Source organism: Podarcis bocagei (genome assembly GCF_964188305.1).
Source record: "Podarcis bocagei genome assembly, chromosome: 7".
Taxonomy (NCBI): domain Eukaryota; kingdom Metazoa; phylum Chordata; class Lepidosauria; order Squamata; family Lacertidae; genus Podarcis; species Podarcis bocagei.
Window position 1 is genome coordinate 26,793,368 of NC_138132.1, and position 26,168 is coordinate 26,819,535.

Sequence of the window (26,168 nt, forward strand, 5' to 3'; positions counted from 1 at the left end):
ATCTGAAAGGGACACAGGTTCCCCTACCTTGATCTGAATGATATAAATACCACAAAGCCTTTTTTGATAAATGTGGTTCTATTAGGATGCAGAAGGGCTAGGATTTGCCCTTTATGTTTTAGCATCGTGCTTTGAAAAATTAAACTTAATTTGTCTTTAAAAAAAAAACATTTTCACCTTTTCTTTGTAAAAATAAATAAACAAATAATACTAATTCCCTTAAGTAGGCAGGTAGGATGGCTTGAAAGCTTTGGAGATGCTTACATTTCCAGTTAGCACATAAATTAGATTATCTCCTCTCTGTGAAGGATTTATTCTGATTTGGCAGCATTAGTGATGGAGAAATAAAAACCATTTTTGAAATCCACTTTGCTGCATTTGAGCCTCCAGGCTGCAAACTTGTGGTGAGATTTCCCTGTCTGCCTGACTGGAAACATTCTGTGTGATGACTGTACTAAAGGTGGTTTCACTCTTAGGCACAAAAGGTTGTTCGGAGGAGGGAGGTAACAACTGGACAGACAATGCATGTTGAATACACAGAAGCATTATGTGGGAAAGAAGCTTTCAAGGGTGGTCTATAACCATTTATTGGAGCCTTAACAAAACCTAAAAACAATTCTGTTCCTTTAAATGCAGTGTGTGCATTGAAAATATGACAGCAGTAACACCAGAGGAACAGAAATGAGGAAGACAAAAAGAAACTCCTGGTCTTCAACTTCCATGCTATGTCTGTAGTATCAGTATATCCCTCTCTCCCTCTTTAAGGTTGAACGTAAAGCACTATACCTTTCAGGATTACTTCAATGTAAGATAACAACCAACAGTAGTTGACATGTGCCAGTTTATTGCAGGTGCAGAACTACATGTATATTCAAAACTAATTTATCTTAATTGAATATATGCAAAGTAGCTGATAAGCTCAGGATATGTTTCCTGTGAGAAATCTGATCATCACCTTATTTTTGTTCAGGACCATATTGTACTATAGAAAAAACTCTGGTAATGTGATAAAATGAATTTCTAGTCCTTTATATGTTACATTTTATAATTCTTCCTTCCTTCCTACATGGAACTCAGCACCATACATAGGGTCTCCAAACATTCTTCCATCTAGGCATCAACCCCCTAAGCTTCAACAAGGTTGTTGCATCATATGCCTTTGAAAAATGCTTTGGCTCCGAATCATTCTCCTGTAATTGTGCACAAGGCATCAGCCAACCCTTTTCAAGGGGATTATAATACCATTTGAGGGTGTTTCCTTAATTTAGGTTTGTAGCCTACCTTTATCCTCAGAGTGTAAATGTTCATCTAATCTAGCATCCTACACCCTACACTGGAGATAGGAAACCCATCAATAGGGTATGAAGGCAGGAGCTTATCCCTCGATCTTGCTCTTCAGGGGCTGATATTTAGTGGCACAATTTGGACCTGCAACAAAATGTGAAGTTTTCCTGTCCAAGTTTTCAGAAACTCCGTTTTACCTGCCCTCCAAACAGTCAATCAGCACTGTTCGGCCACTGATCATGCTCCATCCTCTCACCCCTTAGCAGTTTTTCTAAATATTGTTTAAATACTTCTTAAAACATTGGGGCACCTCCAGGTTTTCTGATGGTACCTGACTTGTACCATTTTGGCTAAATATAAGCAATGGCACACCTAACCTAGACACTGGAAATAGAAGGGAATGATGTGGCCTCTGAGTATCAGATGCATTTGTTTATTTAATAGGGAAAGCGGGAAGAAACTGTTTGAGCAATATTGACGTTACTGCTTTTTCATGACAGAGCATTGGTGCCAACAGTGAGGGGAGTTTCCTTGGCACTGGCTGCTCTTTAGCTGCTGCCCAATCAGGTGCACCTTAGTTCCAGGTAGCTGACTCATTTCATGGTGCTACACAACCGTCTGTTGTTTCCGTAGCAGCTGAAAATTTACCAAGAGGGTGGGGTCCATAGTTCACTGCAACCTGGTTTGAAGAGTGTACATATGGTTTTATACTTAATTCTGGTAAGGAATTTTCTGCTAAAAACATACTTGAACTCACCATCACTACTGCAACACGATGTGGATATTTTAACCATATTGGCGACTTTCAGATGTTTTCGTTTCCTTTTTCCTGACTGCTAGCAATTCTTTCAAGCTAATGGCTCTGGGAGTTTCCCTAGGAAGTGCAGGTGTGTATAATGTTTCATAGCAAAGCAAGTTCTGCTTTTAAAGTACGAATAATCAGTAAAAGTCAGTAGAATGATGAAACACTTTCATTTGTTCTCAAAGAACTTTGCCAAGGAAGTATCAACTTGCTCAAATTTTTTTGGTCCATTTCACTTGTGTGAGAGGATACAGGATGTAATTTTTTATTAGAGGCACCTGGATTCAAACAGCTATTTTGAGGTTGGTATACATTGCCTTTTAGGTTAAGAAAAACTTTACAAAGCTGTCCACCTAAAAACTAAAACTAAAAATAAAAATTTAAACCATCCTATATTACAATGGAGGGAATGCAAAGGCTGAATAAAGCCATTCTTCTCACTAAAATGTGTTAAAACCTGGACAGTGCCAAAAAGATAGTCTGCATCTGGTCAGCCTCCCTGGGGAATGTATTCCAAGGATAGGGTGTTATAACTGAGGTGACCCTACCGCACCTTAGATGATGAGTTTTGGGGCTGGTTCCTGGAGCAGGAGGTATGAGATAAAATCAGTAGTTGGAACCATCAGGTAAGCAGTGTGATTCAGCAGCAAAAAACCCTAATTCAATTCTAGGCAGTATCAACATCATGCATAGTGTCCAGACCAAGGGAATTAATAGTACCACTCTTTTCTGCCTTGGTTAGACCCCACCTGGAATACTCTGTCTAATTCTGGGTACCACAGCTTAAGAAGGATAGCTAGCCTTATGAGGGAATTGGGAGTAGAGAAGACTGAGAGGTGATAGGATAACCATCTTCAGATATCTGAAGAGGTGTCACATGGATGATGGAGCAAGGTTGTTTTATGCTGCTCCACAGCATAGGACCTGACCAAATAGATTCAAATAACAAAAAAAAAGAGCTTATGACTAAATATTACGGAGAATTTTCTGATGGTAATAGCTATTCAACAGTGGAACAGACTACCTCAAAAGGTGCTGGACTCTCTTTTATTTGAGGTTTTTAAACATGTTAGATGGCCATCTTCCAGGGCCTCTTAGCTGTGATTGCTGTATTGCAGGGAGTTGGACTAGATAACCCTTGGGGACCCTTCCCCCTCTACAGTTCTATGAAATGAGGCAAGATTTAGCAGCATGCCAACTGAAGAACTGCCAAAGCATATACCAGAGCTCAGAGCACTTTGTTGCCTAAGCAACTGCAACAGAAAGCCCTCTTAAACTCTTTCCTGTCCCAAAGGAGCCAATGGCCAACTTGGGCGGGCAGAGTAAGTCCAGAGCCTGAGGGCACTTCACCCAAAAGTTGCTGCCTGCAGTTCAGTGGCTCATGACATGGAGCAGCTGCCCACCGATCCCAGCATCTTCTAACAGCAAAAGGAGGTTAACACCTGGGCCAATGTTTGTATAATGTGGTTTGCCCTTGAGGTATATGGTTCAGAGCCATTTAAGGTCATGAGCAGCACCTTGAATTGGGCCAGAAATGGACCAGGAGCTAATGCAGTTAAAACTGTTGACAGATGTTCTAATATGGACTTTATCAGCCCACTGTAGAACCTTTCTTAGAAAGCTGCAGGAAGTACAGGAAAGGTGACGTCTACTAAGCTGCGCTCCTGTTGAATCCACCCACACCAGTTTATTTTGTCATAGCTCTGCATGCAGAATTTGGGTGTGCACATTTTTGGGGAACTTTTGTAGCCTGTTTAAAAATCAGTGGCATTTTAAAAAATGACCACTATTAGTATTGCTGGCCTTGGAGGTCAATGATCAGCTTTTCCCTCCCTCGTCATAAAATGTAACAGTTCTAATAGATTTCGCACAATGAACCTGGGCTGCGGACAGGAAGTTGTTTTCTGGACCATGTTCTGCCTTTCCAGACTGCATAGCCAATAACTAATTTCTTGCTGAGTATCTTATTATTTCCTGAAGTACTTCAAGTACATCAATAATTGGGATTAGAAGACCAGCTTGAAAGCACAACTAGTGCCTTTGTGGCAGTGCTGGGAATCAAACTTGCACTGGCACAACTGCTAAGGACACAGGGTATGAATTGCATTCTTATGTGCAGAAAGGGGAAGTAAATACCATTTTAGTTTGCTTACACAGCAAATTTGCTACCAGTAGGATCTGCAGAAACTGGTGTAAACATGCACAACCTTTTTTCTTTCTTAATTTTAATCATTATAAATGTCCTCAGGGACGCTTACAAGAAGAATAAAAGCAAGTTAAAATGCATACTGTAAAATAGGTCAACAATAGCGCATATGAAAGCTGCATAAAAAATGGCAAAGACAAAACTAACTGACGTAAGACCTGGAGCAGATTAAAAAGCCTGGGAAAGTAAAAAGTCCTTTGCCTGGTGCTGATATGCTGTCAAAGGTAGACAACAGACGTGCTTTTCTTGGGGAGGACATTCTGTAGTAGAGGTACCACCACTCATAAGTTCCTTTACCTAATAGCCACTCACTGCACCTTGCCCAATGGAAACATCCAAAGAAGAGCCACAGAAGAAAAAATTAAGGTCCAGGTATGTAAATGTGGAGACTGACGATCCTTCATGTACCTGGTCCCAAGTTATTAATAGTTTTAAAAGTCAAAACCAACATGTGAGGAAATCAGGACTTTGCCAAAGGGGTTCTGGGCTCAGGATGACTAGAATTTTAAAATATGCCTTTTTTTATTTATTTGCAACTGATTGATACCCTTTATTGATTGATGCTAATGCCCTTATTATCATTGTCTCCTGGGGACATCCTGCCTGACACGTGCAGCTTCCAGACCTGGCACTCTCATCCACAAGCAGGTTTACAGCTGAGCCTAAATGGGTTCTTCCCTTTTACAAAGCCATATGCAGAGGGGTTTCCCCATGATCAAACATCCAGCTGGGGCTCAGCTGTTAGGATGCAGACCACTGCTTGTGTTGCTTGCAGCCAAAGCTGACCTGTTGGATCTAGTTACCTGTTATTTTGTTTATTTGGAACTAGGAAAACTAACTGGGCTAAACTTTGACAACCTTTGCTTTAAATTTCTGTAACAGTTGTTCATAGACCACACCTTTTAAATGTGTGTGTTCATGTGTTCAGGATCATTTATTAGATGGTGTGTTTTTGGGAGGACTACTCTGTGCTTAGTTCAAAGTGTGCCTGTTGTGATTGGTCAATGTTTGCGTGGGAATTAAAGGAGGGATGGTTGCATGGTGGAATCATGCTAAAATAATTAACATGCTGTCCAAAAGTCTATTGTTTAAAGAGCTGAATTCTGCCATTGCTAATTACCATCATGGCTCATTCACACTTCTTTGGTTTACTTGTTCAGAAATGGTTTGACTGCAGTGCAGGCAGCTCCTTGGCAGTGCTGTGCATTATGACTTGACAGTGGAAATGAAAATACTGCACCTTTGCAAAAAGCCAAAACAAAAGAAAAACTGCTTGCCCAGTTGGTTAGACTTTGAACATTCATTTCTCGTGGGTCTCACTATTGCATCACCAGTCTTGTTAATAACCCAATGTTCTTGTCTGTTTTGCTAATGCCTCAAACACTAGGCCAGAAGACAACCTGAGAGAAGTTGTGTGCAGTGTTTAAAGGGAAATAGGAAGTACCGTATTTTTCGTCCCATAGGATGCTCCATCCCATAGGACGCAGCTAGTTTTTTGGGGGGGAAATAAAGGGGAAAAAATTCCTTTATTTCCCTCCCCAAAAGCAGGTCGGGGAAACCGAACCAGGTCGAGGAACAGCGGGATGGCGGCGCTGCGCCTCCCTGCTGTCCCCCGAGCTTGTGGGGCTGGCCGATGTCTGCCCGGCGCGAGGGGCGCACTGCTTCAGGGTGCCCCGCCCGCCAGGCGGCAGGCTGCTATCCGCAGCGTGGGGAGCCCTGCGGGGAACTCCTACAGGGCTCCCCACGCTGCGGATGTATGCCCGACGCGAGGGAAGCTCTGCTCCAGGGCGCCCCGCCCGCTGGACGGCAGGCTGCTATCCGCAGCGTGGGAAGCCCTGCGGGTAACTCCTGCAGGGCTACCTAGGCTGCGGATGTCTTCCTGAAGCCTGAAACTCGCTCTCCAAGTTTCAGCGAAAGCCTGCATTCGCCCCATAGGGCGCACCCAGATTTCCCCTTCATTTTTGGAGGGGAAAAAGTGCGTCCTATAGGACGAAAAATACGGTAACTATTGATGCTGCATGTTCAACAAACTGTGTAGCGAAGTGCTATTGCTTTGTTGTGCTTGGATGCTATAGCTGTGAAATTTGAGTGTGGTTGCAGCCACCAGTGGTGATGTTATTGGATGAAAATGTCATAAGCCAAGGGACACAACACTCTAAAGTAGGCATAGGCAAACTCGGCCCTCCAGATGTTTTGGGACTACAACTCCCATCACCCCTGACCACTGGTCCTGTTAGCTAGGGATGATGGGAGTTGTAGTCCCAAAACATCTGGAGGGCCGAGTTTGCCTATTCCTTCTCTAAAGCATCTATTAAAGAGCTGTGTTGTGGTGTTATGGAATAAATGGAATCTGTTGCCTTTTCCATGCCAAAGATGCTCTGGGCTTCCTTTCACCTACATACATGCATGTTGCATGTCCTGGAAAAAATGGAGATTCCTTTGGAATGTGTAGGATGTTCAGAAGCTCTGATTTTGATCACTGTAAGTGGCTATTTAGGACAGAATCATCTGGTGTCTTACCTGTACTTCTCCAGCTCCTGTTCATAGCTGGAGTTTGGGGTGGTTGCCTAATTTTGCTGTTTACAGTGATTTTGACCTGACCTCATTTGGATGGATGGAGGGGGGAGTGGAATTGAGAGCAAAACTGAAGGGATTATCAGGCAGCTACATGTAGAGTGCTTCTGCCACAGCTGCTACTCTGAATTAACCCAATGTGTTTGGGGAGGGTGACCCAGCCAGATTCAACGGCTTCTTTGCTTTTGTTTGCTCTTCTCAAAATGATTGAGTGTGTTGAGGCATACAGGTGCCCAGCTGCAAAGGCAGGAGAAAGGACAGAGGAGGCAGTGCATTCACTGCAGTGGGTCCTGCTGTGGATCAGACAAGTGCAGGGTAGAGCAGGTTGCAAAATGGAGTCGAGGGGGCTCTTTTTTAAGCTTGGTTCTTTTTATTCTATTAAAATGAAATATATTGTTGCCCTGCTAAGCTATAGCACCAATAAAGCTAAAATGTTAATCTGAAACATTTATGTTTGAAATTGAAAAATCTCTCTTTCCTGATGTGCAGAACTGTACGTACATACATATGTGCATTAAATACTCCTCCCAATCTATGATTGGAATAAATTCTGAATCTTAAGTTTTACTATTGGAATCTTGACCCGTTTCTCAGATTTGGCCTTTTTGGATATTGAGGTTTGGAAAAACTACCGTATCTGACAGTAAGAGCTGTTTGACAGTGGAACAGTCTCCCTTGGGAGGTTGTGGACTCTCCTTCCATGGAGGTTTTTAAGCAGAGGTTGGATGGCCATCTGTCATGGATGCTTTAGCTCAGATTCCTGCATTGCAGGGGGTTGGGCCAGATGACCCTTGGGGTCCCTTCCAACTCTACATGCTTATGATTCCCTCTAGCTTGATGACTCTTCTGAATTGGCTCACAGGTGAATTACACCCAAGTAAATTATTCCAGATACACGAGCATCATTCCTTTTTAAGTCATGATGGTTTAAGAACTAGCCAGCAACAAATTGAAGCACTTCTTGTTTGATAAATTTGGTCCCATTTTGTAGCAAGAGGTTTGTTGGCATTCTTTGGGTATATTGATAACTATTTTAGTCACTTATGTTCAGTATCCTGTGGAGAGAGTGTTAAGCATTATCTCACAAAAGCAGTTTCCATGTATGGAAATCAGAAATGGAAACTTTCTCAAGAAATTATTTCTCTTGACACTTTGCATATAAAACTGTTTATGTGAGTAACACAACATGTACTTAGATTCAGGTAGGTAGCCATGTTGGTCTGATGCAGTCGAAATAAATTAAAAAATTGTCCAGTAGCACCTTAGAGACCAACTAAGTTTGTTCTGGGTATAAGCTTTTGTGCCTATTATATACACTGAAGCTTATACCCAGAACAAACTTTGTTGGTCTCTAAGGTGCTACTGGACAATTTTTTATTTTTTTATTTATTACAACATGTACTTATTTATTTTGGCTATTTGTTCTCTGCCACTGCTAGGTAGCTTGTTGGGATTTTTAAACCTTTGCCTTTTGGTTTCTGAGCTCCACAATCTTTTGGGTTCAGGTGAATCTGCAAAGCATTGATGTCTTTCACCAAACCATGAGGGCTGGTCTTCTGAAATGGCTATTGCATGTCTTGTGGCTTTAGGTTTATGGAAATATCACTAAATAAAACTGGCAGAGTTCCAAGTACCAAGCTGCTTTGATGTGAACATTAGATATTGGCACTTATCAGGACCTGAAATCATGAGTGTAGAATCACACTGTTAGGTAGAATTGCAGTCAGTTGTGTGCTTATTCACAACATTTCTTGTTTTGAAAAATGGGGAATCTGGGATTCTAGGGTACAGTTTCGTCATTTAGGTAGAGGCATTAACTAGTTGACTAGCTCAAAAGGCCTAGCAAATGGTGCAAATGACCCATTTTGCAAGACATGTTGAGTCCCACTTGCTAGGAAGCCACTTATTGTTCTTGGTTAACAATAAGCTGTTGGCCAGCTTGGTTCCTTGTTATACATTCACTTCACTGAGTTCATTGAAGAGTTCCTGGGAATCCTGGATTGATGAATACCGTACAATCATGTTGCCATTTAGGCAACCAAGAGGACACATTCCAGCCAGTCAAAAATATTTAAGGAGGGGCAGTGGGGGTTGTGACATAGGGAGAGGAAGTGTGGCTTGAGAACATTCTTATGGGCTGGATGGTGAGATTTGGAGGGCTGTATTTGGCCCCCAGTGATAGGTCTCCATCCCTGCTAATTTACATTACAAAACAAAGATATTTCGTGAATGCTTAACCTTTGATGCTACCTAGCTGGCTCAACTGTTCACAACAAATGGCTTCATCTTGTTTAAGAGTTAACATGAATAGATGGAGCTGACTATGGGTAGTCATAGCCTTCACAATCATAGTTATCAGGGAATGCAGGGGGAACTTCTTTAGGGAGTAGCTGTGACATGAACTACATTTGGGAGTTGACTGGCATATCCATGAAAATCTGGGGGCCTTCTCAAATAAGACCTGATTCCAGCCATACTGCTTAAACACATGAGTGTATTAAAACTATGTAATAGTAATATGGCTAATGTAATAGTACTATGCATATTGTCCAGAGGATTCATGCTTTCTTGAGTTGTCTAATAGCTGATAAACTGTTGCTTACATGCTGCTTTCCTGTGGTATACACAGGTGTGCACAGCCTAGAGAAAAAGTGCCATGAGAACGTTGTGGTACATTTGTTTGGTTTTGATGATGTTGCAAATACTTTGTTACTTTAGCTGTAACTCTGACTACCTTTGAAATTTAGCACTAGTAGCGGCTCAGATGTTCCCTATTGTGAGGAAAGCCTCCCTTTTGGAAGTTGTAAGCTTTCATACTACAGTATTTTCTTTCATGAAGTGGGTGGTTTTTCCTTGTTTAATTTAGAAGCATGCGTATCGGCCTGTCTTGTGACTGTGTTAGGGGAGTTGGTAACCGCTTGTTTGTGTGCAAACTGACCTTTCTGGTGAAGCTTATTGTGAAAGAAACTAAAATCCAACGTGGTGTCCATATAAATTAGGTCTACTATCGATCAATTTTTTGAAGCATAAACTTGAAAGAATGTGGCTGATTCATGGCACATTTATTCTGAACAAGTGGCAACCTGTAGGGGATTTGGCAGTAGTTTTCTACAGAAGGTCACTTCCAGATCATCTTAATTTCTTAAAATTGGGTAGTCCTCAATCTTGAATAGACTGAAAGAGCTCCCCCCCCCATGTATGCAAATTTATGTGTGCATGCCAAATTCCTTCTCATCTGTGAAGCCAGTCGCTCTCTGGCTAATCTACCCCACAAGGTTGTTGTGAGGATTAAATGTGGGAAACAAACTAGGCATGCTTTCCCGAACTCCTTTGTGGAAGGACTGGATATAAATAAGAGAGAATGCCCTACCTAGTATCACTTCCCAACATGAGAGCTATTTCTTAGGAGATGAAAACTTTTCACTGTCTAATTGCATTACAGTTTGTGTGTTAATGCTGCTGGAGACCAAACCTTTGGTTTTCAGAGGATTGCTACTTCTTTGTCATCTCACCCACACACCTTGAGACTAGCAATAAACCTATAGCCCAGTGTGATTTCTACAAGCCTCCTTTCCTTTCTGCTGCCTTTCCTTCAGGTCAAGGAAGAGCTAGATGGGTAGCCTCTCTTGTTTCGCCCAAAGGATACATTTCTACTTAAAACTTCCACCCACTTGGTTTGTCAGTAATGTAGAGCTAAACTGGAAGCATAGAAAATGATGCTGCAGACAAGACCAGGTTAAAAATATCTTAATATGCAACTTCATTTGTGAATGGTTCTTAAGCAGGGGTCGGCAAGGTTTTTGTGGCTTGGGCCAGTTCATGGTCCCACAGACGCCGGAGTGGGCGGACGCACGCATGTGCAAATGCTATTTTCAATACTCCTTCTGACACAGAGGAGGTGTGCACAACCTCCCATTGGCTGCTGGAGCTTCCTGCAGCCAATGGGAAGCTGGCCAGCATCGCAGAAGGCGGTCCCCTGTCTGCTCCACACCGGTTTAGCACGGTACACGGAAACTGACTAAGTGGGCGGCGGGGTCCCTGAGCGGGCGGCAGGGGTCCATGGGCCAGTTAAATGACCCCCATGGGCCACAGGTTGCCGACCCCTGTTCTTAAGGGTACAAATGAAATCATAACCTATCTAGAAAATCAAATGTTGCAATAAGACAGGGTTTCCCAAACTTGGGACTTTAAAAATTTGGGTAATTAAATGTTAACCTCTCTTTTAGGAAGTACCACTTCAGACTGCAGTTTGGTGCTCATGTGACTGAATTGCCTTTGGTTTGAAAGAAACCCCCTTAAAAAATTTTCCCCTCTATCACAAACGGTTTTGATTTTATAGCACTCCAAAGTTTCATGAAATCTGCGTTTCTGTCCCTCTTGAGATCCTCAGCCTTGTGTACATTTTATTTTTTTTCCTCCAAGAAAGGGGGTTTCTTTCAACCATAAGGGAAGGGTGTACACCAAGTTTCATCAAAATTCAAGACAGTGGGTGGCATGACCGCGTTGAACTGACGTGGAATGACCCCAGAGAGAAATGGACTGATGTGTTATTAGGGTTATTACTGATGTGCAGAAGTTCTGTTCTGATCTGGGTTAAAGATTTGTCCTACAGAGTGAAAATAATATGATTTTAAAGTTTAAATGTAATTTGGGGTCCACACATTTTGTCTGGCATTGGTAGCGACATAATGTGTTGTCACCAGAACCCTGATCTTGTTCTTCAACACAATTTTTATTTGGAAGTAAGTCCCATTATGTTCAATGGAGTTTTGTAGTGGGTTGGTCATGTAGTCCAACCCTCTGCAATGCAGGAATCCTTCCCACAGCTGTTCCTGGGTGTGCTTGAACCACCAACCTTCTCGTTAAGTTGGAACTTTGCATGTAAGAAGGAAATCCTAAAGTTCCTAGGAACACTCTTTGACCATATTGTATATGAGTTTGTGTTTTTGACTGGAGATGTTTTTCTTTTGCTTGGATGTCAAAGCTTCTGGTGTTCAACAGATCCATGATTTAATATAATTTCTAATTTCTCTTTTCTTTTGCAAGATTTGCTAAAAAACCAGGCATGTCACAGGAAATGGAAGACAGCATTGGTAAGTGCTCTTCTGGTTATCCAAAATCAATGTTTGCAATCCCTTCTGTCCCCAATTGTTCTAAATTTTCATTTTTTAAAGTTCACTTTTAGTCTTAATTGTGGCATTGGAACACTGGCACAAATGGCATTGGTACAGTGGTCAGTTGACTAGTCTGATATTATGCACTGACTGTATCTTATTTGACCACAGTCAAATATTGAGCTGGTTTATGCATAAGATTGCAGTCACTGTGCTTAGAATTCTAAAGTTAAATTTATAAAGTTAATTCCTGAAGTATATCTGATTATTTGACAGAATTTGATCAGTCCTTCACCAGGCAAATGCCTGACCCTACATACAAGTACATAAAGAGCTCTGAGTTTGCTGTTAGTTTAAGATTTTGACCTGAATGAGTTTTAGACCTGGAAGACATTTTCTCCCTTGGTTTGAAAAATTTGCAAGTATGTGATCTTATGTACACTCAGCTTTTTCAAAAATTTCTGTGAAAAGCAGTTATGATGCCAGAAGCTCTTCTCAAAACAGCTTCTGGGTCACAATGACAGTTCTGCGGTTGAGAGGTTATAGGTCAGTGGTAGAATTCAAAAATGCTTTCCAGGCAGAAGGTCCCAAGTTGTGTCCCCAACATCTCCATGTAAGGCTAGGAAAAGCTGCTGTTTGAAAACCTGGGGAGCTACTTTCATTCTGAGTAGATAGTACTGAGCTAAATGGACCAATGGTTGTGGTGTACCAATGGAGAAGGAAAATGATTTATTTGGGTTCAGAAGCACTTCTCTAATTTATTTGTGCATGGCATTATGCCATTTGTTGTGTGTGAAAGAAAGGATTAAACACGGAATTAAAAACAGTTGTCTGTGCTATATGACTTTTCCAGGTCAAATTAACCTATGTAAGTGACTTTAATTGATGGCATAAAAAGGATTTGGCAAGTTTCAAAATTTGTGCAAAGCTGCCAGTAAGATGCGGTAAACTCCTTTCCATCTTTTTTTTTTTGGCCAAAATTCTTAATAATACATAATGTGCAGCAAAGGCAATTACTTTTGCAAGTGATCCACCTGCCTTTTGACATTTCTGGTGTTGCCTGATCTATTAGAGATAATTGTAAGAAACTATTTGTTTTGAGGATGGTATAGACTATACATTCTGTCCTTTTAAAAAGACTCCTCCCCCCTAAGTGATATGGCAAAGAGATTTTCTGACTTAGTTTTATTGTTACAGCCTTTTAAAAAGTTTGTGACCCCAAATCTGCACAGTGGCCATTGATTTATATTTTTATTTTTTGTAGTCCAAGACTTGGGAACCAGGAGGCACTGTTCTGTCATGCATTGTCCCAGTGCCCGTAATGACAGGGATTAGTTATGGAAAGGCCAGCTTGGGACACAGCAGAAATCGGTCTCCAAGGCCCTAATGACTTGGTTGGCATGACTGCAGCTTCCTGTCTATGCTGGAGTCCGTGACTGAAATGTCTTCGTGTTGGTGCTCCTGATGACAGCAGAGCTACTATTATGTGCTGTAATTGTTCCTTTAATTGGATGTTTCACTAGTGTTACTGCCCCATTTCTTTTCTCTTGAGATTTGATGCAAGCTATGCTGTACTGCAGAATGCTCTTCGGATAATCTAAGTGATAATTGTTGTAAAGGTTCTATTTTTAGATGCAGTGCTTTTTCCCCCTGGGGGGATGCAGGGGTACGCATACCCCTAAACATTTTGTGAATCTAAGTTTGGCCTCATTGAGGGGCAGTATTTCAAGATGCGTAGGAAAATGAGAGAACCTCTAAACATTTTTTGAGAAAAAAGGCGCTGCTCAGATGTATTTAATATTCCCCCCATAGTAATCTATGCCTTCATGGTGCAGTGATCAAATCTGCAAACTTTTCATGGCTGAGTTAATGCAGCTAAAGCCAAAATTCCTGCGACTTTTGAATCAGAGGGTTTAACACTGCCCCCCTCCCCAGAAACAGCCCAGCTTGGCAATGCTAGATTTCAGTTGCTAGGAGCAATTGATGCAGCATGTTGCTGTTTTATCTTCCCAAGTAACTATTTAAGATCTCTATAGCCTTGTACTCACAACATAGAGTGAACATGGGGAGTCTTGTGTGCCTGCATGGAGTCTGTGTACTTGCAGCTGTTCCAGCCTAGGGTTCTCCCTGTGTAATTAGGAATCCTGGAAGAGAATTTTGCATGCAGATAGTTGCATCTTTGTAGACTCTATGTGTACATTAAATTTAATGCATGTAGCTTGGGGGACGATGGGGCTACTTCCCTCCCACCAAGTATCAGTTACCTACTGCAAATAGGGCTCTGGGCAGAGGCCAGAGTGGCCATGAAGCAGAGCTTTGCAGTCCAGGTCTTTTGAGACCAGCTCTGTTGACTTCAGCACTTTCTCCCCCATCTTTTATTTACTTACATGTATTTCCCAACCAGGTGGCTGGACTGATTTCTGCCCTTTGCCATTTGTTTGTTTACTGCTTGCACAATAGGTGCTTAGCTATTTAGATTATAAGACCTTGTGAGTCTTCTGAGTAGCATTGTTGTGCACCTTGTTGGCCACGAGGGGATCCCAAGGAAAGTTTTTCCCTGGCTGCTTTTTGAAGAAACTGAGGAAGAAGCAGTTTCTGCTTGGTTGCTGCAGCTAATCTGCTGCCTTATGGAGTAATATGGCTGATAATAAGATAAAATCTATTAGATTGAGCTTTTCTTTTGCCTTGTGTTCTCATGAAAAGATTAATTAATTTTTTTAAGCTTGTGGATATTAAACCCTCCAGAGGAGGATACATAATAGTTGTCTGGGTTTTATGATGCAGTGAGGATTAATGTGAATCAGCATAGCAATGCCTTTTTGGTGCAGGCAGGGGCGCGGACTTATAAAAAATATTGGGGGGGGGGGCCGGGAAAGCTCATGAATAATAAATAAGCTCATGAATATGCAGATAAAGTGGCGCCGCCTCCTCGTGAGCGAATAGGGGAGAGCGTGCTGCACCTATTAATCAGCTCCGAAGGAAATTGGGTAGAGCTTTTGCTCGGGAGGGAGGGCAGGAGGCATGCAGCCCAACCCTGTGCATTTTGGGCTGGGGGAGGGGGGCGGTGGCGCTCTGCTGGAGGGGCGCCCGAGATTATTGGGGGGGCGGAGCCCCCCCAAACGAATTTTTGAGGGGGCTCGGGCCCCCTCAGGCCCCATGGAGTCGGCGCCTATGGGTGCAGGTCTCTATTAAAAGCTTCCTGTGTCATTCTTGCTTTCCTAGAAAACTTTTTACTCTTACAGCAGCATTCTGAAGTCGTATGTTTTTATTTTCCCTTCCTTGCATAACTGAAAACGGGGCAAATTTTACAGAATGGATTTGATTTGGAGGACACAGCACTAGAGGAAATGGTATATTTGTAAATCTTTTGCAGCTGTGTTCAAATATCACATTAAGTCTTAGTTAATGGTTAGCTATGACTTAATGCAAATGAGCAGAGTTTTGATGCACAACAATCCCTGGTTCATTCCTCCTCTACTTTTAGTTGTGCCAGGAGCGGCAAGCCTTGACTTGTGTTGTCCAAAGTCAGGCTCATGATGTGGTTCTCTTTAAGCGACCATGGACCTGGTTTCAGATGTAATTCTAAACCCTAACCATTGCTTACCTCTGGGTGGTGCTGGAGCAGCAGCAGGACCAGGGAAGAGGTGAAGAGACTGCAATTTCCCCCTTGGATATTACAGGCTTGCTAAGCCACACTTTGACTTCACGTTACATGTGAACAAGGCCTTTGAAATGCATTTAATGTTACTATGCAGCATTGTAATTGTATTGCACTGATGTGCTGGCAACACTAATTTCTATTTTGTTGATAAAGCCTCCAGGATTTTAGATGGCAGGCTTCTTGGGGACATGGACTGTGCTTGTGTCAGTGTTTGCTTCAGTGTTTGCCCTGCTTCTCTCTTCCTGAAACACACCCTCAAGGTGGGTTGAGCCCAGCTTGTCTGTTTCTATGCAGCACCAGCTTCACTTTTCCTCCCAACTGAGCTCTGATCCTATAAGCAAGCTCACCTGTGAGAAAAATAACATTGGGATGGTGGGAGTTGGGAGGTCAATAGGGAGGTGAGCTGAAAGTGAAAGGAATGTCTCCCAATATTCACTTCTTATTCTTAAGACCAGTCCCATAAATATAAAAGGCAGGGCAGAGTTTAATGAGATCTTGTTAAGCCTCTCTGAATAGTAATGATGATGGCAAGGACATGGCATACACATTTTAAAAATGGAATAAAATGGATTAAAATAGATTTGCTGACTTTTGCACAGAGTCTTCATATTTGGCAAATGCCTTATCTGTGGCAGTTGTAAACAAAATTTACTGCTGGCTATAATTCACCCTTATTATTTCAGTTCAAGATTTGCAGGCATGTTGGCCAGAATGTTGTTGTTCCTGTTGCACTTGCCTGTCTGACAAGCCTCAACTTGGCATTCATGCCCAATTTTTCTGGTTGCTCCAATTATATAAGTGCCTCATGTTATGTGTTGTGTAGTCAGGCTCTTCCGCTCTCAAGACACTAGATGGCAGGCTTCACTTTGAGCTTTCTACCTGCTTCTTGTTTGTAATGAGTTGTTTTTAGAATTCTAATGGAAGATTTTACCTTATGCACAGCTTCCAAGTGTTAAGCTAGGAATAGTCATTGTAGTGCCCTCCTAGTGTTGTTGGATTCCAACTCTCTTCATATTTTACCATTGGCAATGCTGACAGGGGTTGATGGAAATGGGAGTCAGACATCATCTAGAAGGCACTATATTGGCTATCTCAGTGCAAAGGTATAACGTCAGCATTCATTCATGAGAACTTTTTTGTTTACAGTTGTTTGTTAAAATGTTTTTTCCACATCCTTTCAATTTGTGGTTCCATGAAGCAACTATGAAAATACTGATTGTTTTAGTACATTGTTTTAAAGCATCATGGCTAAAATACAAGGCACATCTCAGCAACAGCAACAACAAGATAGACAATAGAATTATAGCAACGTCAGTCATTCAGCAATTAACTCCAAAAGGCAGGGAAACCCCTCCATGTAATAGCGGTAGACTAATGAAGATGGAATGAGATGGACCTCCTTTGGAAGGAAGCTCCAGTTTTTATGCCAGTGTTGAAAAGACTCTGACCAGCATGATAATCTACGATATGGGTGTTGGTGGGGTCACAAAGTGCAGGGCCTCTCAGAAGGATCTTCAGTGTATGGACAAGCTGATACAGGATAAATCTTGTTATAAAAGTTGGGTTGATGGGTGGAATATAAATATAGTGAGTAAAATAATAAATACATTATAGGAGTCATAGCCCAACAGCATCTAAAGGGCTGCAGCTTCTCTACCCATGAGGCAAAGCAGGGCTGAGGAACCTATATGGCCCTTCCAAGTGTTGCTGGACCCCAAACACTCATGAGCCCCAGCCAGCATAGCCAGTGGTCCAGGATGATGGGAACTGAAGTCTAACAACACCTGAAAGGCCACTGGTTCCCTATCCCTGGTGTAAAGGGCTTCCATGGACCTTTTACTGAAATTACATGTGAAATTGCTCTGTGTTCCATTCTTTATGAAACAATAGAAATTTGACACTTGACAAGGTGGTTTGGTGTTGTCTCAAACTTAAGTGTCTCTCTGCGTGTTGCAGGGATGGAGCTTCAAATTTAATGTTTTAGTGAGCTAGGTGGGGGGACCTAAGTAATTTTTCTTCCTTAATGCAAAATCTATCCTTGTAATTGGCATAAAAAACACTTACTCTTAGCAAATTGCTGAAACACTGTGAGGTGCAACATCTCTCTCAAAAGGGCATCAGGCTGGTGGGAGTCAACTGTGCATTTCAGCAGTTTCGAATGGTGCTGTGTGGGAAGCTATTTCCGTTAGCTCCAAATTTATTTCATGTTCGTTTACTGTTCTCGTGTGTGTAGCAATATCAACACCCTATTTTATGTGGGCGGTGGTGGTTCTCATATAAGGACTAAACTCACAGTGGCCCTTCCTTTGGTCTCATTCTTCAGCTATTTGTCTTCTGGGACTGTTGTTGCAGCAGAGGCACAGTAAGGGGCTTACAGAAAGGCGCTTCTAGTGGGCTGAGCACATGTCTGCACCTTGGTAACCTGGCATTATTCATTTATTTTAAATTTATATGTTCTAGGTGACAAGCAAAACTTAAACTTGTATAAAACAATTTAACAAAGTAGTTCAAAATAAGAATACAGTGGTACCTCAGGTTACAGACGCTTCAGGTTACAGACTCCGCTAACCCAGAAATAGTACCTCGGGTTAAGAACTTTGCTTCAGAATGAGAACAGAAATTGCACAGCGGTGGCAGCGGGAGGCCCCATTAGCTAAAGTGATACTTCAGAGAACGGACCTCCAAAATGAATTAAGTTCTTAACCCGAGGTACCACTGTACATAGAAGAATCCTCTAAGTTATAAATCTGAGATGATCAGATTTCTCCATCTGCTGTTTACAATGGGTGCTGTATGCAGGGGCATACAAAGAGGGGGTGAGAGGGAGGCTCACCCCAGGTGTCACCCTGGGGGGGTATGTGTGTGTGTGGCGTTCGTACGTGCCCCGCCCTGGGTGCTGAGAGTGGCGGAGCTTCATGCTCCAGCACCGGGGGGCGGAGAGCAGGCGGGGATGGGGCTGGCACGCGTCCCGGGCGTGTGGCACACCGCCCACAGGGGCGTGACATGCATCTTGGGGGCGTGGCACCCAGCGCGGGTGGGGGGCAGCCTCGATGGCACCCCACCAGGATCACGCTGCCGGGTGCAGTGCGCTCCCCACACACTCCTCTTCCTCCGCCAGTGGGTGCTGGAGAGGCTTCCTCGGCCCCTGGCTATATGGCTCCAGTGGAGGTGGCAACGGAGGGCAGCCATTCGCTCCCCCCTTCCTACTCTTTTTGCCATGCAGGTTTAATCCCTGTATTGGACAACTGCATATTCCTGCATTGCAAGGGTGTTGGGCTAGATGATTGTCAGGGTGTCCCAACTCTACAATTCTGTGAATCTTGGAATAGAGTGTTCACCTCTATCTTCGGAGAATAATTTTTGGGAGGTTTTTTTCCCCTTTTTAAATACATCTGCTGAAAGTCTTAAACAAACCTTTAAAATGGCCTGCACCTTTGATGTAAGTGAAGCCTTCCCCTCTGACACTTGATGCCCCATTCACTGTTTGAAGCCTAGGAATTTGCTCCAATGCTTGCTATTGGATGCTACATCAGAACATCTACATTAAAAAAAAATAAAAATAAGGATGATCATACTTAAGGCCGACTGTCTCCTTCAGTTCTACAGATACATGACATTTGGTGCTCAATGTTATCTGCAGATTCTTAATTCAGTTTTGGGCATTGGGCCTCCAAGGTTGCAGGCAGCCTTTTTCCATGGTGCAGAGTCCCTGTGCTCTGCAAACACACCTGTATCCATGCACCCTGACTCCCATGTTGCTGATTTCATGTGTGAATCCAGCCCAAGACTGGCCTTTTGAGGAGATGCAGGCAACAGCTGGGTGAGGTGAGCATTTCTCTGGATTGCTGCAGCCCTGGTTTTTTTCTGCCTTCAAAAGCTACCTGAATACTAGTTGCTGAGAGAGGATTGTTGTTGCCTTCATGATGGGCTGTTGGGGGCCTCGTTACTTTCTGGTGGCCACAGAATGCTGGACTAAAGGGGCATTTGGCTTGATTCATTATTGCTGCTCTTATGAGGCTTGCATCCTCATCCTGGCTTGTTTTGAAACCCACAGTCTTTTGACTTCCCGGGGCTCTTCTTTTAGGAGCCTTAAGGCATATTAGTCCCATGTTAGCCTGACTCAGGGGTAGGCAACCTAAGACCCATGGGCCACAAGCGGCCCACGGGGGTCGTTTAACCAACCCCCAAGCTACCCCCGAACCGAGCCGCCTGCTCGGCGAGTCCCTGCGTGCTGCGCTAAACCAGTGTGGTGCGGCACAGGGGCTCGCTTCCACGGTGCTGGAAATTGCATCTGTGCATGCTCTGATGCCAACACCGGAAATCGTGTTTGCGCAGATGCCAGAAATTGCGGCCGTGCCTGTTTTCTGCTGCTTTGCATGCACAGGGTGCAATTCTGACTTGAAAAATATTACCATAGAAAAATCAACATGTCTTCTATTGTGCCTGTGATGAAATCAAGCTTTCCTTTTGTTTCCTTTGGCTTTCCAGTGTTACAGTTCCATATTAAGGAAAAGGTGAGAAGCAAATAATTCTTGCTGCTCTTTGTAGTGCTGCCCAGAAGGTTTGACACCCACCAGGCATATCTCGGTTGATCCAAGTGTGACATTTCCAAAGGCTGTGCTGGAAATAGGTATAGGTAAGAACAACGACAGATATGACAAATCGGCCACATAGATCTTTAAAATGCTTCTTGCCACAAATATGACTTTTTTTAAATGCCAGGAATTCATCAAAGAGAATGCTAACAGAATCTCCTGGGACAAAACATTCCAAAACCTGGGTGTTAGTCAATCCATCCATTGTATGTAAGCCACGGTATAAGGCAACTTCCTGTGTTCTTTGTGCCGTGCCACAGATGGGGGTGAACTAGGGTGCTGAAAGATAGTAGCTTGCACAAGACTGCCTTGGGAGTTCATGACTGAGGAGGTGAGATCAAGCTTCAATTTTTAGCCTTCTGCGCAACTTGCTTGTCTGCTCAGCCAGGCACTCTGGGCTGCCAGTCCATACTGATGCCTGACAGCTTGAAATGCCCCCAATTGCTCTTGCTTCCAAACTCAATTGGGTCTCTCATTCTAGCAACTTTTTGTGGGACTCCATACCTGCTATGTGTTTGTCTATGATTTCTAGTTCTTACATTTATGATTTTGGTAGGAGAGCTTGTGAAGATAAAAATGAAGACCCTTCCCAAATACCAGCTTCATACATTCAATGTGTGTTTGTGTGCATAAATAATAGTCTGATCACTACAGGATTCAGAAGTTAACTGCTTATTCACTTCAACCACAGGCTGCCTATACCTGCAAGCTGGAGCAAAGTCTAGAAAGCCCACACAAAGCGGGACCCCCCCCCCCCCCGTTTGCTAACCTCTTGAAACCAAATGTGTGCATCTTGTTCTTGTAGAACTGAAAGTGTGAGATGGAAGGTGCGGGGGGGGGGTGTCTAGAGAAAAGCCACGTATCTCAGGAAGTGTAAAAGATCATATCTGGAGAAGGATAACATTTTTGCAGCTGTTTCTTTCATAATGCTGGAGTGCTGCACCTATCTGTTTTTCAGTCCCTGTTATCACCACTTGCCAGTTTCCACCCCTCCTCCCATCCCGCCCTGCAGAATGGCCTTTCCATTGTAAGCAGCTGTTATTTCATTGTGTCAGTAGGGCTGGACCCGCATTATGCAGGATCTTTGTTGTCCTCCCCCGCATTGCCAGCATGCTTGACTGATCCTCATTAAATTGGGTTAGGCATCAGATTTCTGTATTTGGCTCTGGGGTTAATTTAAGTAAGCAAAACACTTTTGTCTTGTTTTACCGGGGTGACCAGGAGATCTCTTTCAAGTTGCGTAGAATTTTTTTTTGTTTTTAAAGTACAGAGGAAGAATTTGTAAATGTGACTGCACAGGACACAGCCACTTTGACATTGGGGCTGAGATTGTGCCCCTGTCCCAAGGAATGTTTGTGTGGCCCCTATGCTGTTTGCCTGTGACTGGACCACTAAGGCTATCTTATTTCATCTGGCCTTTGGATTGGACTGATTTGTCACCTGGTACGCTCTCTCTCTCTCTCTCTCTCTCTCTCTCTCTCTCTGATGGAGTAGTTTTGCTGCCCTGTTTATTGGCATTCTGTCTTATGAAAAGCAGCTACAAAGTTCAGGTCTTTTTAGCTTAGGGAAAAATCAAGTCGAGGGGGGGAGACACATGATACATGTGGATAAAATTATGCATGGTCTGGAGAAAGTGGAAAGGGAAATGCTTCTCTCTCTCTTTCATACATCCATTGAAGCACAATAGTAGGAAAATTCAAAACAAACAGAACTATGTGCTTCACACAGTGTGTAGTTAAACTGGAATTTGTTACCACAAGATGTAGATATGGCCGCTGGTTTGGAGTGCTTTAAAAGGGGATTAGACGAATTCATGGAGAATAAAGTTCTAGTGGAGCTTGGCAATTGGCATGGGGAAGTAGCTTGGGATGCTAAGCAAGCAACCAGATCATCTCTGAGATGGCACTGCTTAGTGATGTTCATATTTCTTGGGCAGATGTGTTGTTGGGCTTGTAGTAACCTGAATCACAAGGCTGTTAAACTGGAAGGGTTTCTTCTGCTCTGATCCTGTCTTTGGGGAACTATTTATTCATAAATCATTTCAAAAGGTATATTGGTGCAATATACAAGGAGGCTAAACCTGTAATTATGGTTAGATTCATGTAATTAGGAAAGCCTAGCAAAAAGCAGCTTGTGTGTATCTGTGACAAATAAGTGAACTACTGTGGAAGTCGAGAAAGTTTTAGTGATTGCAGAATGAAATGTGAAGGAGCATTTTTGCTCCTGAACTTATCTCTTCAAAATGAAAGAGTTTAACCAGTCTCTTGTTTGAAAGTTCCTTTCAATTACTTCCCAAAGTGATCAGCTGCTGAGCTTGCATATGCTGAACTTGCTTCGCATTTTAATAAGCTTCTAGTCCAGTTAGAAAGTAAAATAGGGCAGGTGCCTGTAAATATTGGTTGCTTCCCAAAAGCTAAATCAAAGAGCTTTTATTTGGCGTTATATAGCTAAGCCAAAAGAGCAAACACTGCTAGTAGCAGGAATATGGAAAGCTGCCTCAGACTGAGTCAGACCCTTGGTCCATCTCAGCTCAGTGTTGTCTATACTGACTGGCAGCAGCTCTCCAGGGTTTCCGACAGAGGACATTCCCAGCTCTAGCTAGGGATTGAAACTGGAACCTTCTGCATGCACAGCAAATGCCCTTCCTCTAAGCTATGCTCTTTGTTTATTATTCTCATATTCGAAAGCTTCTTGGACCCAATCGTGAAAACATTGAATTGGAGTCATATTGGTACAGGAAGCTCCCCATTTGCGCGGAGGTTGTGTTCTAGGTCATTCGCACGTCAGCGGTCATACGTCAGCCTGCCCTGCCCCTGCCGGTGTGGGTACGTCAATACGGACATGTGCAAAATGATCACTGCCTGCATAAGTAATAGAGGAAAAACCTGGTGCCAGGTATATTGGAGACTGCTAGGAAACTATGGTTTGCAAAGAGGGACAGTCTTGTGAATGCATGATCGCTCCTTTCTCATCTTTTCATTGCGTTCCTTACATTAGGAATTATTTCAGTTGTGTGCAGACTGATGCAAACTATGGTTAATATGCTTCCCTCCAAAAACATGCTGTTTTGTCCGGTTGCCTTTTGCTTCTAGATGCTCCTAGATAGCTCTGTCACCTGGCTTCTGCATCACTGCCCTTTCCCGTCTACTATGTTTCTGTGGTTTTTGGCTCAATTTTTAGATCTTTAGAAAGTTCCACATAAGCCTGAACTTACTTGTTTAAGGTTGGATTAGTTCCCTGTTTTGAAGACTTTGGCTTGTTTAATTATTATTATTTTTTGCACATTGCTTGCCATCCACCATTTTATTCCTTGGCCTAGTGAAGTTAGCTACATCTGCCTATACAAGCCTTTCCCCAACTTGATGCCCACCCTCTGATGTTGATCTATGACTCCCATCTTGGGCTGATGGGAGTTGCAGTGCAAAACATCTGGAGCAAACCAAGTTAGGGAAAGTTGGTCTGAGCTGTGCATTCTGCCTCCCAGATGTGTTCCCAGAAACTAAAACTAAAACTTTGTATTCTCTACTTTCATTAAAGTCTTGTGGGTATGATTTTGTTTGGCATATATTACCCCTCCAGCAGATTTGGGGAAGTCTTTCTATTTCCTGTTTAGTTATGGGCTCACAGCTGCCAAACGAATTTTGGCACTTCTTCAACAGTACCTTCCTCCAGATATCTGGTTTTGAGGGATATTATTCTTTTAAAAACCAGGTATCTGGAGGAAGGTACTGTTGAAAAAGTGCCTAAAAGTGAAATAAGAAGGTGGGGGCAGGGAGAAGTAACACCCTTGATTTGGGGGTGGCAGGGGGAGGGGAAGAAAATCATAAACAGAGTTGGATTTAGAAGCCAGCCGTGAAATTGTCAAATAAGATTTCAAATCAAGTTGAAATAGTTGGGACATTAAAATTGACTGATTTGATTTTAATCATTAGTGTATCTTGCAAACTGTGACTGACCATAGTTCATGTTCAGACCTAGCAGTTCTGTTGGGTTTATTCTATTTTTTTTCTTAATGAAGCAGAGTGCATGAATTCAGCCAACCAATCTGAATACTTATTGGCACAACCTTATTCTGTCTGTGTTTGACTGTCACTTCCTGGCATTGAAAGATGAAAGCTGTCAAGCTTGTTTAAGGACTGTGAAATTTAGACACCTGTGTGTCCTTCAGAGCTCTCTAGTAATTGGAATAATATGAACAGTGTGTCTGAGTGAACCCAAAGTGAATTTGGCTCCCTTTCATATTGAATTTCTGGTTGCAGTTGAGCCATTCTGATGGAATTTTGGATTTATTGGACAATGGAAGCTGTTGGTAGAGACTGGAGTTTTGAATTCATTCGGTAAGCTTGTGGTAGTTAGTGGTCTTGGTTCTAACATTGCAGTCTTTAATATTTTAAGGGGTGTGATACCAATGAAGTCTGTGTCTCCAAATCAGCATCTTCTTTCATAATGCAAATAGGTCTTGAGCTTGTTTGTTTTTTAGAAGTCATTTTTTTCTTTATTGCATTACTGTAATTTGGAATGTTTTCTTTGCCAAGTTCGATGGGGAAATATTAAATACTGCCTTTGGGGGGGTACCTAAAAGCTCCCTTTTGCTAAATTAAGAAGTTGTCATTTTATTTTCCTTTGGGATTTGTCAAAAAACAAAATGAAAAATGTTCTTCTTGAGCTTTTGCAATGTGGTTGTATTAATTGTTACCAATTGCATAAAAAGTGTGCGCACACGCACACACACACGGTGGCAGCCTTATTTCCTCAAGAGTTAGGGGAATGCAAATACCGTTAAGTGGAAATTTGTTCAGATGTAGTATATTATGTGGGAAAATGAGCGCAAGTGCTATATTCTCATTTTCCATTTCACATACTATTTAAGAAGTTGGGGTGACCAAATGCTGTTGGACTACAGCGTCCATCATCCCTCACCTGTTGGCCATGCTGCAGGCAGGGGCTGGTGGGAGTTGGAGCCCAACAGTATTTGGAGATGCCACATTGGCTGGCCCTTCTTTTGAGATTTAAGGTGTGGGCATCCAAATCTTGAACATGAGAAAGCAGGCCTTCAATTGTCAGGGATGGAGAACCTGTGGTCATCCAGATGTTCTTGGACTCCAACTGTCATCTACCCCAACCAGCATGACCAATAGTCAGGGATAATAGAAGCTGTAGTTCTGCAACATCCGAAGGTCCACAGGTGTCACATGCTTGGTCTAGCAAAATATGAAAGCCAAGAGGAAAATCCAACAAGCAGGTTAAAAGCCCTTCAAAGTGGGCACTTGGAAAGGGGGAGAGTGAGAGGGGAGAACCTGATGAAACAGAGTAAAACTATTTAAGAATGTTCAGAATGCTATTTGTTTCCACCTCTCCCCGCCTTGAGCTCCCTCCAGGAATGTTTATAAATCCAGTAGTGATGCATTCATCGGACAGTAAGAATCTTTTTAAAAAATCTTTCCTCAATTTGGATCTCCTATCTAATCTGTGGGGTCCCTGTTGCCGAGATAGTTGTAAAGCAATTGCTCCATCGTTGTTGATCCTGAACTGACAGTTCAGGACTGGCAAAAGGATCCTCCCATGTTAACATCTGATGTGTCTTGAGTCACTGAAAATGTTTGTGTTGCAATAGTGAAGGCAAAGAATGTTAGTCATTCCTTATTGTTGTATCCTGTGGGCCTCCAGATGGCTCCAGGGGGTCTCAAAGCAACTTCTAGCTTCAAGTGCAATTAAGTGTTGAATTCCTTTTTGTGACATTAATGGGAGGATTTTGAAGAGAATGGAGGGATTGGTACTGGTTCGCATTTTCTCTTTTTTCAAATGCGGGTTAAACTTTGCCAGTCAGGGCCAATGGATCCTGTCTTTAAGCACAACTAGGTAGCTTGCTAGAGAAGCAAGTGTTGGGTGCCGAGTGTGAGCAACCACTTGGGGCTCACTGAGGATGTGAGAG

The 26,168-nt window shown here is 42.8% G+C and overlaps 1 protein-coding gene across 2 annotated transcripts in view; it reads left to right on the plus strand.

The window, feature by feature from the left end:
* The first annotated feature begins 11,912 nt into the window (after window positions 1-11,912).
* The window catches only part of PHACTR4 (phosphatase and actin regulator 4), a 64,243-nt gene continuing 49,987 nt past the window's right edge, over window positions 11,913-26,168 (plus strand). For both annotated transcript variants that reach the window (XM_081202748.1, XM_081202749.1), the window contains exon 1: window positions 11,913-11,959. In XM_081202748.1, the coding sequence (XP_081058874.1) occupies window positions 11,932-11,959 (28 nt within the window). In that variant the 5' untranslated portion in view covers window positions 11,913-11,931. The remainder of the gene's footprint in view (window positions 11,960-26,168) is intronic.